General features: G+C 41.5%; 1 protein-coding gene across 1 annotated transcript in view; it reads right to left on the reverse strand.

Annotated features, from left to right (window-relative positions):
* Positions 1 to 16,910, reverse strand: part of rasgef1ba (RasGEF domain family, member 1Ba) — a gene marked incomplete at its 3' end in the record, with an annotated part of 32,238 nt that continues 15,328 nt past the window's right edge. The window contains 9 exon segments of the mRNA XM_062416796.1: positions 1 to 179; positions 2,991 to 3,063; positions 5,416 to 5,539; positions 6,114 to 6,209; positions 9,204 to 9,299; positions 11,183 to 11,262; positions 14,375 to 14,477; positions 15,218 to 15,313; positions 16,257 to 16,331. Coding sequence (XP_062272780.1) covers positions 155 to 179; positions 2,991 to 3,063; positions 5,416 to 5,539; positions 6,114 to 6,209; positions 9,204 to 9,299; positions 11,183 to 11,262; positions 14,375 to 14,477; positions 15,218 to 15,313; positions 16,257 to 16,331 — 768 coding nt within the window.

Here is a 16,910-nt window from a genome sequence, read left to right on the forward strand (position 1 = left end):
GGAGGGGAACACAAAAGGGTCCTCGCCAGCCAAAGTAGAGATTGTCGTTTCCCTTCCAACACGGGGATACTTCAACAGCGACGTCGACTGAGAACAGCTCACTTTGTCAAGGGAGGTTTGTCTTCGTTTCTGGTGTCTGTAGCTTAGAGGTTTTTTAGACCCTGCTTAGCAGAGTGGATCTGTGGAGAGAAAGAGGAAGACAGCTGTTAACATCAGGAGGAAGAATCGAGCGTTATTTAGCCTAAATGACATTTTTTGCTCATAAAAAGGTGAAAAAACTCAAAAATTCTGAGTTTTTTGCAAAAAATACACTGATAAATTGAGTGTGCACAACATTTTAAAGCATCTTACTTCACTTTAAATCTTTCAGTTTTTTTAAGTTTTAATAATGTTTATATTGATTATTTGAGTTGCAAAACACTAAAACTAACAAATATTTAGTTGAAGTTGGCTTGAACTGTTGCTTCAGTTGTGTTTCAAGCTCAAATTCAGTGAACTGCTTTGAAATTCAATGCACCAGCCACCAAAAAACTGATGTATTTCTTTTGTGTGTGGTTTAATTTTCCACCGAATTTCATTGAAATCTGTTCAGGCTTTGAAATAAAAACACAGAGAGAGAGAGAAGGGAGATCTCAGCGGCAGCAATACTTTGTCTTATCTTTGTTGTGTTTTGGGAGGGGGGGGGGGGGTTGATGATGTGAGGAGAGACAGAACAGAGTCTGTACGTTCTGCTGACGCGGCTCGACTGGACTAAAAAGTGACAGATCGTGTCGCAGCAGAGGAAAAAGCTCAGGAGGGGCGTGAGGGAGGGTTGGCAGGCGATTAGGAAACGTGACCACACACACACACACACACACACACACACACACACACACACACACACACACACACACACACACACACACACACACACACACACACACACACACACACACACACACACACACACACACACACACACACACACACACACACACACACACACACACACACACACACACACACACACACACACACACACACACACACACACACACACACACACACACACACACACACACACACACACACAGCTGACTGGATTCACCCTGGCTGGGCTTAACCCAACAATCACAGGATCTGGATCCAAAATCTGCTCTCACCTTTGACCTCATGCCAACAGATCTGATTCATACGTCCTCATGTGGGTGTGGGTGGGTGTGTGTGTGTGTGTGTGTGTGTGTGTGTGTGTGTGTGTGTGTGTGTGTGTGTGTGTGTGTGTGTGTGTGTGTGTGTGTGTGTGTGGGGGGTCAGTTTTTGGCAACCTGCAGCATGACTGTCAGCTTTAAATCATGTGCTCACTGTCCTCTTTAAATACTGGCTTTATTTTTACATGTCAGTTTCGTGTCTTTTCACATTTCTGGGTTTCATGTTTTGTGTCTTTTTTTGTTGTTGTTGCTCTTTTTGTAAGATTTATGCCTTTCTTTAAAAAAAAAAGTGAAAGTGCTGTTGTGCAAGTCAAATTATGGTGAGTTAAAAACTACTTTCTTCTTCTGTGACTTTGCCTGTAGGAGGTTTTATTACAAAAGAAGGGCTGCAGATGTTTTGTTGCTGCTTTTAATGTTTTAAAAATATGTTTTTTTAAATGTATTTTTGGACGCTAGGCAGCTGAAGAGTCAAGTCAACAGACACAGCGCCCTGACATGCAAGTACTTTTAAAGTTTTAATGTCTGACATAACAGTAAACCTGCTTATTTACTCATTTTGCAAGCACAGAACAACAGTATTGTCCATTAAGAGTTGTATTTGTGTCCATTTGATGAACATAAGTCCATTATTTTACTCTTTTTATCTCTTTTTTTGTCTCTACCAGCACCTGAGATAAATGTATAGCTACTAGGTTTCTCTTTTCCTTTCAATATAATCAATATTATGAGTTACTGGCAACCTTCTATTGATCGGCAATAAATGGGTTTTCCTCCATTTCTTCTAAACAAGTATAATAAAAACAAGAAAGTGCTGCCAGACACAATGTTTAGAACAGCTAAATGACTGAAATCACCACTAAAATTAGCATCATAAAGACAATAGCATGTGTAGTTTCTTCAAAAATGGAGAATTATTACTCATTTATGCTTTATTATTGTTATTAATCTGCTGCATGCTGCTGTAACCTTACACTTCTTCACATGTCTGCTATTTTCGAAGGCTTTTTAAACAACTTTTTAATAATTAATTCCTTCAAGTGTGAAAAAAAAACTATGAATTATAATGGCAGCAAGACACCTGACAAATGTCTGGAGTCCTAAACGAGTCTAAAGCTTTCGTGTCTCCAGAGAAACCAAAAAAAAAACATCCCTGACTCAGTTTGTGTGTCAATTAAACTTCAGTGATGCTGAAGCAAAGAGGAAATATCCCTCTGTCAGCTCTCTGGGGCTTTTCTTCTTCAACGAGTTAGAGCCGAATGAACAAAGACAATTTACTCTCATCACACACACACACACACACACACACACACACAGAGAGACACACACACACCCTGAGTGCTACGTGATGACAGGGTAACAGTGTGTTATGTGTACAAAGGATGCAATTGCGTGAAAATGACGGATGTCCCTTTGCATGCATGTAAGCGAGCGACGAGGTGACCGAGAAGAATGATGAGTGCTCTCGTATGTGTGTGTGTGTGTGTGTGTGTGTGTGTGTGTGTGTGTGTGTGTGTGTGTGTGTGTGTGTGTGTGTGCGTATAATGCGTTTATTGAGTAGCGTGCAGGTCAGCATCAGTGTGTGACCTACATCCCTCAGGGTCTGCCTGGTCAGCGGGGATGTGGGTTGACAGCCATGATTGAAAGCCCCTAAGGGTGTGTGTGTGTGTGTGTGTGTGTGTGTGTGTGTGTGTGTGTGTGTGTGTGTGTGTGTGTGTGTGTGTGTGTGTGTGTGTGTGTGTGTGTGTGTGTGTGTGTGTGTGTGTGTGTGTGTGCGTGTGCAGGGAAGGAGAGCATCTTACACACCTCAGAGACTTCCATCTGTCCTTCTCCATGTTGTTCTCAGGACCTTCGCTCTCGTACGACGCCAGATACAAAGCTGCAGAGACGAAACAGAAACACTATATTAGCTTTTCTGTCTAAATTATTATACGAAAACACGACATTGACTCTGAAATATTGATTCCTGGCATGACAGGAAAACTCGTATGATCAGGACTCATGATATTCAGGACTCTGACCTATATTTTATCCCCATTTTTCATTGGATTTTAACCAAAAGCATCTTCTGTATGACAGGAAAGACTCATTCTGGATGTGTGGTGACATAAAAGTGCAGATAAAAAAAAATCAGCTACAGCAGATATATGATCTTTGTTTTCTGGTTATTTGTCAATAAAAAAATGTGTTATGAAGATGCATAGAAAGAAAAACCAATATTCAGATACATTATGTTGTAATGGCAGCAACAATGACTATTTCATATTACCTCCATTAATGTTAGTTATAATGTTGCTGTCGCTGAGATGCTCCATTAACTCTACAACTGACATAATGGCCAATTGCATTTGTTATTAGTCCATGAAGTGAGAGGTTTCCCACAGAGATGATAGATCTTGCCATCATATAGAAAACCAGTGACTGATTTCTGTTGATATATGTTGTTACAGACTCTTTACTGAACTGTAGCAATGCACTACAGTCTCCTTTCACTGCTGCAAAGTAGATTAACATTTACATAACGCAGCTTATCAAATACAAAGTCTGTCTTAAATCTGAATTAGTGAAGCTCCACTAGAATTTATTTTAGCTTTCTTAAAGTTGCTTTTTCCCTACAGGACAGTCAGTCTTGTCTTCTTCTCTACTGCGTTCTAACTTTTATGTAATCTGTATTTAATTAAGTCTGATTGAGATTGATAGCTCAGAGAAGATAAACACACAATCTGCCAACAGAGGCAACCGCAACGCTTAAAGCCAGAGAGTCACAGTCAACAAAGAATTAATTAAAAACACTTACAAGAGTCATAAAAAACACCAGATACTTAAGTTTTTAAATCTCTAAGGGAGAATAAAACCTCTAGTTTGGGGGCAGTTTATACTTAATTTCAATTACTTTGATCTTTGTGCCTCTGTATAGAGAGTTAGGAACAAAAATTTACAATGAGAAACATTGAAAGTGCAGCAATAGTAAAAAAAAAAAAAAAAAAAGCTGCTTAAAAACAGCTCAAGACTCCCCGAGGCGTTCCTCTGGGTTTGTTTATGTTGTTACTACGGTTACTTGTTGCCTGATAGTAGATCAGCTGATTTGCATACTCACATTTTTAAATAATATCACTTTAAATCACATTTCTAATAACTTCCAGTGTCTGTCCAGCATGTTTATTATCACACTAACACTGTCACCCATGGATGAGGGGGGGGGGGGGGGGGGGTTCGGAGCGCTCTCAGCTGATTGGTCAGTTCAGTCAGTGCACTTCAGTGTCAGCAGGACTTTACAGACCTTCCTGTCTCTCTCTGATAAGACGCTGATAAGAGCCGGAGCCAATGATACATGACTTTGATGTGGATTAAAGGAAACCGAAACTATCAGCGCTGCTCGAGTCTGAGAGGTGATAACAAGGTGTGTGTGTGTGTGTGTGTGTGTGTGTGTGTGTGTCTGTGTGTGTGTGTGTGTGTGTCTGGATCTGCGGCTTAGTGGCAAAAACAGTCAGTATGTTTTCTCTGGTTTATCATATTTTATCACTGATGATGACCCAGAGGACAAACTGCTCATTACATCATGTTTCATCATCAGGTTTTAATCCACAGCTACACTTTGATTACTGACAGGGACAAGATATTTCACTATGGTTGTAATGTTGCATTTGATAATAACTCTGTATCTACTCTGTTGCTTTCAGTGTAAATAAATAAAATACATGAGGTTTGCAGCACACGGTTAGAAAAGGGAAATAAACATTGATTTTTAGACACTTCACTAACCAGACATCTTGGTGTATTAACTATTTATGCACCAGTTTGGTAGATTTTCTACTTTAATGAGCATAAAAATGTGCTTTTTTGTTCCCATTCATTACCATCTCACGAGCCCTAATCTTAAAAAAAGGAATAGTTCGACATTTTAGTTAATATGCTTAAATTTTCCTGCAATGTAAATATGAAACTGGAGCCATCAGCTAATTAGCTTAGCTTAATATTAAGACTAGAAGCAGAAGGGGAACTCTCCACCCCAAAGGTTAAAGAGGAAATTCCCCCTTTGTTTATGGTTTAAGATAAACACTTGCTTCATATTTAGCATACAGACATGACTGGTATTGACTTTCTCATCTAACTTTTGGGAAAAAAAGGCATAAACATATATTTAAAGATGTCAAACTACTCCTTTAAGATGGTTTTATTGTGGCTTTGCACTGAGGTCTTACGTTATTAATGTATTTACAGGTGAACTTACCATCTTCAGTGAACACTGGAGCGGTCAGCAGGTACTGCAGGATCTTGCGATCCTTCTCAAAGGGACACTCCACCTTCTTCCAAGTCATGAACTCACTCACTTGTTTGGCGAATTCCCAGAATTTCTAAAAGCGAAACCAAAAGAAGATAAATAGACGTTCACAGGTAAACACAAGATGACCTATAGTGCACAATATGTTTCTCATCGGTAAATATTGTGATATTTAGGTTCAATAAACTAAGTAGGGTTACTAAGTGACGCAGAGTGACACACAGTGGTTACGGTGGGTGGCTCTGTAGTGTGATTGTGTACTCAGGTCAGGATTTTTTTTAAAAACAGCTCAGCACAGTTTTTCCCAGGATAGATTTCATCCTTAAAATAGTGTCTGATTCAGTGTAACTGTGACTGAAGGCCAGTGGAAATACTGTTGAGTCTGTGGCCAGTGGTCAGTGTGATTGCTCCATGGAAACGCAGCTCAACTTTACACACATCTACGTCTTACTTCTTCATTCTCTAAGACTCTTTTAAGGAAGTTGACATAAATAGCGCCCAATCTGTTTCCATGTGTAGTAAATACAGTGACGTGTTTTTTTTTTTGTTTTTTTCTTGCAACATAAGAAGTCAGCTGTGGGAGTAAACCTGGTTTAGTCTGTTACCGGGGGAAACTCCCCTCGGGGGGAATTTGTAATTCAGTTTACCTCGAAGTTGATGTGTCCGTTCTGCAGCCTGTTGGCACATCCCTCATTGAGGAAGTAGATGTCTTTTATGAGCAGGCTGAAGAAAGGGATGACAATCTGCAAAGACAACAGAAAGAGAAAGGGATTTAATTTCACTGAGAAGATACAACGGGGGGATTTCCACATATCATTAAAAAAAAAGGTATGACACTTGACAAATAAGATCTGTTACAACACCTGTAACGGTAAAACAAACCCACTTCAGTTCTGCCACCTGTCAGCAGATTTCCTGATTATACAAAGAAAATTCTCATGAAACGAAACCCCGCTATCTTCCAACCATCACAAGGCCTGCTGCAGCATGTATATTAAAAAACCTTGGTTGGATTCCTTAAAAACGAAGAATTGAGAAGTGAGATTGAAGACTGGTTTCCCAGTGAAGAAGAATTCCCCTTCAAAGTCCCCCTGAATAATTCATCGACACCCCCCACATACACTGATTCAGGTCACTGCGTGTCCAGGTGCTAACAGATGTTGACGGAGAGCAAACGGGGAAAAGGCACCAGTCTCCATTCACATACTAGTACATGTCTTTATCAGTTGCTAAGGATGGATGACCAACACAAAAACATCTCCTTTTGTTACTAAGTGGTGAGAGATTCATTTCTTCCCTGGCCATCCTAACACATCCCCACCCAAAATTGATCATCATTCATGAGAATGGGATTTTAAAGAGAAAGCATGTGACTGTTCTTTCAGCAAATATTGATTTTTTTTGTTGCTTAGCATTTAGCGGAGATGATTCTGTGTCAGTGGTTGAACTTGAATGAACCGACTCGACTCTTTTTCTCTCTTTGTTATTTGCAAAACTAGTCGATCAATTTCACGTGTTTTTGCATGTTCGCTTCTAATGAACTTAAAAAATATTGTTTTGCAACTGATAGAATTACATCTGTGGACGTCAGTGAAGTCAGAAAGTCTGCACACATGGCGATGGGGGGGGGGGGGGGGGGGGGGGGGGGTTGGGGCTGCAGGATCAGGATGTGTTTAACAGGGGGCAGCGGAGGATGCTCACACACTGTTCTGAACACTGCTCACATGTGTCCACACGCACACACACGTCTGTACACACACATGTTCTATGTTGAGTGATTGAAGTGGACCCGTGTCAGCAGACAGGAAGTGGTTTTTACACAGCTGGACACGCAGAGGATGTCGAGTGTCTGGAGCCAGGCAGGGAGGGAGTCAAGCCTGGATTGGCATAATAAGTCAATTTTAAAAGGTGTTGTAAATGATTAACTTGTATTTCTATTTTTCTGTTAGGGGTAAAGTTTCAATATGTTGACATGATGTTGTGATAAAAGTCTATTTATTTCCTTATTTTGACTTTGACTCATCATAATCTTTACTATTTAGGTACAATAACATCTTGGATCCCATAATGTGTTAACAGAGACACTACATGCTGCTTTGGAGTCTTTCATAGAGAAGAGATCTCCGCTTGATACTCCGTTATTGTCCAATTTACAGCGGCCGATCATGTGGTCCAGCTGGATGTAAGGTGGAATATTTTCATGTTTTCTTCTTTTGTAAATTATCTAGTTAAGCTGTTGCTGCACAACCAAACATGTGACCCGCCAAGTCTGCTTCAGATCAGCTTTTTTGGCATCTAAGTTAAAATGTTATTTCAAGCAAATGAATCAACATAGCAACAAACGCTGGATCATTGAAGTCTCTCTGTCAGCTCTCACAGCATGAGGAGTAAAGAACAAAAAAAATGAAATCCTGGTTAATTGGTATTGAAATGACGCATAAATGTTGGCTTTGTTGATTCTCTGATAAAGTCAACAGTGCTGTGGAAGCCTGCAGGAGGATCATAAACAACCCCCTCCCCTCCGCCCCTCCCTAAAAAGGAGAGGTCAGAAGAGCAAGAACATACCAGACTTCTCAGGAACTTTCCATTTCATGACCCTGACCTCTTGTCCGGGTTTTGTTTGCATATTTGAGCCCCCGAAAAGCATCCCTCACTAACCTCAGGGAGCCAGATACATATTGACAGTACACTCTGTCTCCATAAAGGAAAGCACTTTTTCTTTTTTTTCTTTTTTTTTTAACATGTGATGACGTGAACAGAGGCTAACCACTAATGCTGCGAGCGCTGCAGCGGTTCAAACTCGGTCAGGGCGGGCGACTCCAGAAAAGCAGCAGAGAACACTATGTGATCTGGCAGGCGGCCATGCTTTCTTTCCCCCCCCCCCACCTCCCTCCCCTCGTTTAAGAAACTACAACATGTTTGATGAGGAGGAAACTAAAACCGTCGTCATAACGTGGCCCACTTATAACTTGACCTGTGCTCTCTCTCTCTCTCTCTCTCTCTCTCTGAGCTGCACTGTTACGCAACCCCTCTGCCCCTTGTCCAAGTCCGCTCAAGTGGCCGTTGATGGCTCGAAACACGATGGGAACGCAGCGTCCAGACGATAACAAGGAGCAACGAGCAGCTGCAGCCTGGTTTTGTTTTTCTCCTCTGACTTCAGCATCAACTATTTCCTTCAAAGTTTAATGTCAGAGTTCATGAAGATAAAGGCATCGTGATAACCATCTCCTCTTTTTACATAACTGCGTCTCTGCGTCACCAAACACTTAGTTGATGCCAGTCCAGTGGCCAGAGTGCTTATTCTAAAAACTGAATTCACTGTTTGATCCCTCCTGCAGCTGTGAAGTGGGCTTTAGCAAGACATCCAAACCCCCTCAATGACACTCTGGATATGTGTGAAATGTAAACACACGTCTGGAGTACAGATGTTGAAACTTTTAGGAATTTATTTTTTGCACTGACGCATCCAGCAGCCACTGTAAATGCTGTAAGACCGAATCACTTACTTCAACCGATGTGACCCGAGTCAGCTTTTTAACCTCTTTTAAAACCATTTCGCCAAATTACTGCTTCATTTAACAAGCTGCACTTTAAATATCAGCATGCAAATTTAATTTTTTCGGCTGAGCTAAGCTGGAAAAAGGGCTGTTTAGAGTCATACGCTGCACTGAAAAGCAGAGAACAAGACAAATCATACAGCTCTATGCAGTCATATGATCTCTGGATCGTGGCCTCACCTTCTCTCTGCTGCTGTTGGCTGTGATCGACCTCTGCGTGGCTCCTCTCAGCGCTGTTCTGTAGTTGTAGAAATTACTGGAAGGATCCATTTGATGCTGCAGAGAAAAAAACACATTAAAAGGTTAATTTGAAAGCAGCAAACTTCAGACAGAGTCACAGTGACGACAGGGAGGATAGTGAGATTCAGGCAATATCAAAAAATATAAAATAAGATAAAACACAGTTATTGGCACCTGAATGATTAGCCAATCCATACTGAGCTTTGATAATGATTATTTAAGGCATTTATGAAAGAAAAATGCCAAATATCTGCTGTTAAAGTTTCATGTGATTGTAAATGTGTCATTTTTCACTATTTTCTTAACATTTCCACCAATATATGACTAATGAAAAATAATCAAGATCAATTAATGTAATGTATGTTTGTAATAAAAGCACATTTAAAGAAAAACAGGCATGAAATTTGTTCCTTTCTCAAGTGAAATACGTCCACACCATAATTTAACTTTGTGTGATAACATGAAGATATCAAGTGTGGGACGTCTAACAAACCAGCAGCAGAAATGTAAATTAACTCCACCCAACCCGTCAATAGAAAGTTATGGGTTCACCTCAAAGATGAAAGAAAACACATAACAGGATGGAAAAAGGAAAATCATGAGAAAAAGAGGAAACAATAAAGAAGTGAGGAGGTGTGTGATGGAGATGAGCTCCAGAGAGACTTAAAGGAACTTGAAGAATCCCTGAAAAGCTTTCGGATCCCACCGAGGTCCCAGCCCGACTCATCTCCATCTCAGATCTCCTCTTCAAAAGGAGATCACTGATGGCCTCAGTGAGGCTCAGTAAACCTCCTCCCTGCAGTTTCCACAGGGAAAGGGGGGGGGGGGGGGAGGGGGGGGGCAGGGCTGTGTGATCTGAACCCCAACTACACCTCAACACATGGGGCTCCCTGCTCTCTTGCCTTCACCCGCCCCACTGTCCTACATCCAAATGTCTCCAGAATAATCCAACTCTATTTTATACACCTATGTTGTTCAGGTATTTAAATCCAGCAAACCTTTAGTAATGAATAGAGACTGAAACAACAAAACCCCCATTGACAATTTGTGCAAAAATGAAAGCTGAGAAGATATTTTAATCTTCATTTCCTCTTTTTCATTCTCAGTTTTTCTTTGTGCATGTGTAGACGAGGGTGGTGGGAAAAAGTGAAAAACCCAAAAAGGGAAAATATTCATCACAAGCAAGTTGAGATGATGTTTGCAGCATCTCTGGGAACTGTCTACAAGTTTGTTTTTTTGTGTGAAATCAGCTGAAATGGGGGGTTTTCTTCTACTGAGCAATCATATACAACTGGGAGAAAAACATGGTGCTTTTTGGGCAGAAACTGAGTCAGTGTGTCAAATAAAATGCTTCAATAAGACCACATCTTTGAGTCTTTCAATGTTAAATGATGCTGCACTAAAGAAAACACATTGATTCTGTGTGTGAGTCACGGCAAAAAAAACCAAAACAAATCACTCTACTCTCCTACTCAGATCCATTTTGATAGGAGCTTTAAGCACGACTGCGTTTATCTGTCTTTTTTATTACACTTAGCCCAACAATTCACTGTCAATAAAAATAAATAAAAAGAAGAAGAAGCTCCCCCACACACACCCACATCGAGGCGAGTCATCAGTGAAGAACAACATAAAAACAACAGAGCTGCTAATATGTGTGGGAGCACAAGCAAAACAAACATCTAATGCTTCAGTCGGACATTTAAAACTGAGCAGAAGAGGATGAGTAAAGAGGAGAAGAGGAGGTAAAAATGTTCAAACTGCAGATTTTTAAGTAACAACAGATCATTGTTTCTTCTTTACGGTGCACAATTCTTAAAACCTCAGCTGTCACTGGACGTCAAACCCTGCACCCACATTAGACTGATTCCATGTCGCGGGGGAGCATTGTCCAGCTATGTGCTTCAGGCTAAACTTACTTCTAAGATGTCGAACTTGGCCGTCTTGACTTTGCTCCAGGTCTTCTTCAACCGGGACACGGGACTCATGTTCATCCCAGCTGTAACACAGACACAAAAAACACACACATATAGACAATTAGAGCGATGTCACACGCACATGTGGGCAAACACCCAAACATGGCTGCATTAACACATGGCATTTTCCCCATTCAATCAGACAGACGCACATCCTCCCCCCCATGGCTGTCGTCCTTTAACACCACCCTCCCTCCTTCCCTCCCCTCCCTTCTTCCCTGACTCCCCTTTTCTTTCTTTACACTGTTGTTCCTTCTGATGCAGCAAGGAAAAAGGCCAGCAGGAACAATGGAGTTAACACACGCCTCGTTTCCCCACCCAGCACTCTGCTTCCCATATGGTAATCCTCTGTGTGTGTGTGTGTGTGTGTGTGTGTGTGTGTGTGTTGCAGGTTCAGACACCGAGGGGTCACCGTCGGAGCCGAACACATCAACGCAAAAACAACCCTCGAGTAAACAAAAGAGCTCAGATACATGATGAAATACAAAACTTTTAAAACCTAATTTTCCTTCCTGAGCTCACTTCACATCCCGGGAGACAGTTTAAGGTTTTAAGGTGACACTCTCAGCACTGCGGTGCCAAAATGAATGAATGAATGTCCGACCGCACCGGCATGTGAAAGAGTGTGTCAGAACGTGCCTTGCCTAGGAAATGGCTCCATCAACTCACAAAGACACCAGTGTGTGTGTGTGTTTGTGTGTGTGGAAGGACAGGTGCTGACTGTGGTAGCGGCCCCGTTGGGACACACACTCCCCTTCATGATAGCATTAACACTTTATTGATGCCTTCTCCTTTTCAGACACTTTTCAAACAAAAGGAGCACAGAAGGGTCGCCAACACCCAAATGACAACACATATACTGTGACTTCTACCTCTAGTGGTGTCTCGCTATGCTCAAGTCTTCACAGCTCCGCTCAGTTTTTAGTAACAACTCAGATCTGTCTGTATCAATAGGTTGAATACCTGAGTGGATTTGAGCAGGTTACTATCATCTCTGACTGTGCTGCGTGTCATAATCAACCCAGGAGGGGAAAAAAAGTAGATGCAAACTATGATTTTGGGGTCAGTTTCATCAAAATTTCCACATACAAGCTGAGTTACTCTCACTCATTTGAATTTGTTCCTCTAATAAAGACAAAAAACGTACTTGCAGGAACTCGAGAACTCTGCAGGTGCTTGATAATGATGTTTTCTCTTACTACTGCAGTCCAGATCAAGCCTAATTATGATTGCATCTATCTCACACCGTGTTATCCTCAGCTACCTTTAAGGATTGCCTGAATTTCCCATTGGGATCAATAAAGTGACTATCGTATCTATCTATCTTATCTATCTATCTATGTCGGACTTAGATGGGAAAAACGTCTCAAAACCCTTTTATCTGCATGCTTAGACACCACCAGAGGTGAAAGAAAGAAAATATTGTTCTTTGTAATTTGGATGGTGAATCACCCCTTTAATCACATCACTAATAAACTGTGTGGCTCCCAGGAGACGAGGCTGGTGAAGATGGGAATTGCCTGTGGCGCTTTCTCTCTCAGGGGAGAACGACGGGAGGACAGCTGGCACTCCAATATCCTCTCTACCCTACTCTGCTCCGCTCCGCTCGACCCCCTCTCATCCTCCCATCCTCCCTCTCTCCTCCCTCCCTCCTCACACTCTCTCTGGTCAGTGCTGACCATCTGCCTGGATGGTTTGTTCTGTGTCCTCTTCCAGCTGCCTCCCCTCCCCTCCCCTCTCTCTATCTCTCCGCTCTGGACACACAAATCCTGTCCCCTGCATCCCCCCTCAGGCCTGTGAGGCTGACCAGATGCCCTCTCCTCTAAAACGCAGAGACATCTCTGAGCCCATTGGCTGAACACCTAAAAGCGAGGTCTCTAAAATGTTCGAGCCGCTTTGAGACTCTACGTGTGTCTTTCTAATCTTTATTCAACCTGGGCAGTTTTTTCTCAGAGTGCTCTATCGTTTCCAATACGGTTAACACATTCACACATGGAAGCTGCCCCGTGCATTCGCAGTTCAGTCTGTTGAACAGCTTTACAGGGACCAGTTTGGGGTTAAGCGGCTTGCCCACAAGCACATTGGCGAAATGAGAAAGAGGCAAGAACTCCTGTTTCTGTTTCCCTATACCCAAACTGAGACAGATTGATTCAACAGTGATTCAACTGTACTTGAATTTTATACTTTTTTAAGAAGATTGTAGCTCTCCCAACATGATGGTAAAGTGCAAGAAGTCCAAAAAATGTGCTTATGGTTTCCCTTTAGAATCAACCTTGGGTCCACCTCTACCTCCAGCGATTTAACTGTACTCGAATTTCATACTTTTGAGAAGATTGTGGCTCCCACGATACAACGGTGAAGTGCAAGAAGGCCAAAAATGTGCTTCAGGTTTCCCTCAGAATCAAAAAGTTATGGTTTCTTTCATCATGTTGGGTCAAAAACATTCAAACAGTGGCTACAATACAATGCTGTTGCAATTTAAGTGTTTGGAGTAAGAAGTTTGACACTTTAAGGGAGGAAAGAGGGTCCCACATTACCCACATGAAGCTCTGCAGCGACTAATTTCAGCAAATACAAGATGTCACACATCAATGCCAGAAAGCAACGACAGTCCGCCGTCACCAAGTGTTTTTTTCTCCTCTGACCAAAGAATAAAATTCTAACGAGACAATTATCCGCATGAGCCCTCCCCAATGCCGAATCCCACTGATATCATTAGACTGAAAATAATTACGCAAGCTGGAAAAAACGAACTGGGACAAAGTCATGAGAGGTTAGAGCTACAGGGGGAAGAGATTACATCACCGCACGAAATTGTCACTGAACAACAAATTGCATTTACTACGCTGATCGGATTTACTGATGAGCAGAAAGGAAAAAAAAGCTTCTCTGTGCAGGGGCAGCGAGGATCGGCCGGGAACAAGTGCAGAGCGCGAGTCCGAATGAGACAGCCGTAATTTTAAAAAATGTGACACTCATCTGTGCAAATGAACTGCTGGCTGCTGAATGTCATCTTTGTTTACATAAGAGGTAATCGCTCATGAATATACAGAGTTTTGGAAAGAATCCCTTCAGGTTACAAGTAGCAGTCCTATCTGACAATAAAATAAGAGCAATAAAACAACACCAACTCACATATGATGGCCATGAGTGAGTTGAAGTTGCCGATGTTGAAGCATTCTCGTGCCACGTCGATGAAGAACTCGATGACTCGGGCTCGATGCTTCTTCTTCACAGGCTGTTGCACAAAATGGAAAAAAAAAAAAAAACATTTAAAAAAAATGCATTAGCCTTCTGGAAATAAACTGCAAAAACAGTCTGGTTAATGTGTTGGAAATCAATATGTTTGTTGAAAGAAGGGGGGAATATTCATTATCCAGGGAGAGAAGCGGTTTGTAGAAAGTAGCTCAGAACTTGAATTTTATATGAAACTTTTGGTTTTTGCTTATTTTTGGTGATTAAGACACATTGAAGCTCATTTTATTTGACACAATGTAACTGAACACAGCTCTGGGCTTACTGTTTTACTGCTTTATATAATCAATTTAAGCCATTTATCAAGCAAACTCACTAATTTGTGACCCAGTTTTACATTTGAGAGAAGAAAAAACAACCTAAAAACTTTTCTTTAGGCAGAAATTCGGACCCAGAATATACAAAAATGGAAATATTTCAACATTTTTGTGCAGCTGATATGCATTTTTGTTGAGTGTTTGACCCATATTTATAAAAAAAAACTTACAAAACGACTGTTTATTCAGATTTAATATAATTAATTGAAATTATGTAACATTGGAGTAATATATAATGTGATTATAAAAGCGTTAAAAACTGCAGAATACAATCTCTCTGCTTTATTATGTATAGAGATATGAGGGGATAATGTGAAATGCAAGAATACGAGCAGCATGTAAGGGTTAAGCAGAGTGGTGAGGTTTCTTATACAAGAGTGAGCTTGGCTCCGCGTTCGTTACTCACCATGCAGATCTCTGTGGCCACCAGATAACTGAGTCTGTTGAACCATTCAACATAAGCTTCCAGATTGCTGGCCTTCTTGTGATCACTGAAGCAACTCTGCAACAAAACAACAACAGACTTCCAATTAGCATTTAAGCTAATTGCCTTGCAAAAATTAGTGCTGAACGAGTAAAATAAAGCTGATATTCGCTGTTTTTTTATGCTCTTCCAGTCAATGCACCACTGAGCATACAAAATAAACTCTTGGCTAAGTGGACCTGTGTAGCACATCACGCTCAACTTCACTCTGCTTCTATATGCACAATAGTAGCCAATGTTATTCACTTTATGCAGGCTGGTCCTTTGTGTGGATTCCTCTTGATCTAATTCCACACATTCCTTTGGCCTTACGCCACTCGCCCCCACGGCGTATTTTCCACCAGTGGACACATATTAACATATACACACACATACACACACACACACACACAGAGTTATTCCCGTCTCCTCCAAGTGGCTCGTTGGGGGTACGAGGCGGGATAGCCTGAGGCACAAAAGGCAGCCTTAACCCCCTTCATCACCTTGCGTCCAGAAAAGCCTGTTGCCTAGCAGCCGAACGCCAGACAAGAGAGCCCACTGCCATCCACGCACACACCCCTTCCCAAAACAAACCCCTGGCAGCTGTGGTTGCTAGGAGATGAGGTGCATGCATGCCCATCTAATCCAGACACTGGGATGATTTGAGGAAATTGCCGGTGAGGTGTGTCTGAGTGTGTGTCTGTGTGTGTGTGTGTGTCTGTGTGTGTGTGTCTGTGTCTGTTAGTTTCCTGCTACAGTCTGGATATCACCTGCCCTCGCTTTGACCTGCACTGCAGCCAGTTGCTGTGTTGTGTAAACTTAATATCCGTCTAGGGGAGAAACTAGGCCATCACATTTAAACACAGCACCAGACGGAGACGAATTGGGTCTGCACACAATGTTTCTGTCAGAAAGGTTGCATAACAACTGTATATACTTTCTTATCTGGTGATTTATTCTTAGAAAAACATCCAGACATTACCTTATCGTTGTCCAGCGGGTCTTTCTGGACGAAGGCTTGGACGAATTCTTCAGGTCCGATGTAACTGAGTCTCTCCTGAAGAATAAGGGCAAAAGGAAACATCATTAATCCATCTTTGGTTTGCATTCTCCTTAAAAATCAGGGTCTTAAAATAGTTTTTAGAAATCTTTATAAGTGCAAATGTGAAAGGCTGCCAGAGGGTTGCCTTGAAATTAGTTCATTTAATAATGGTATTTAAAGGATCCTATATTGGTAAAACCCTGATATTATTCTCTCTTTTAGGATTTTACATGATTGATTAAACCCTGTTTTTTCAAGTGACATGTTTTCTTTCAACGACAAACTGACATATAATGGATATAAAGTGGCAATGAAAAACACTACTGTTTAAAATCAATGCATCAGTCAGCAGGACAAGGGAGGAGCTGTGATGTTTCGGATTGCCTCGACCGCAACACCGATTTCTAATCCATCATACGTGTCAGCTCTGCCCCACTCTCACATGTTCTCCTCTCCGCGATTGATTTAGTCTCGCTCTCTTTGGGTCATGTGCCGATACAAGTGTGAGTCATTGGCAGTATTTCTGATTGTTCTTTGGAGGATAACATTTACGTCTTAATTGGGTTTGATGTTTCGGGATAAATGATGGATTTG

This window comes from Scomber scombrus, chromosome 4 (assembly GCF_963691925.1).
Source record: "Scomber scombrus chromosome 4, fScoSco1.1, whole genome shotgun sequence".
NCBI lineage: Eukaryota > Metazoa > Chordata > Actinopteri > Scombriformes > Scombridae > Scomber > Scomber scombrus.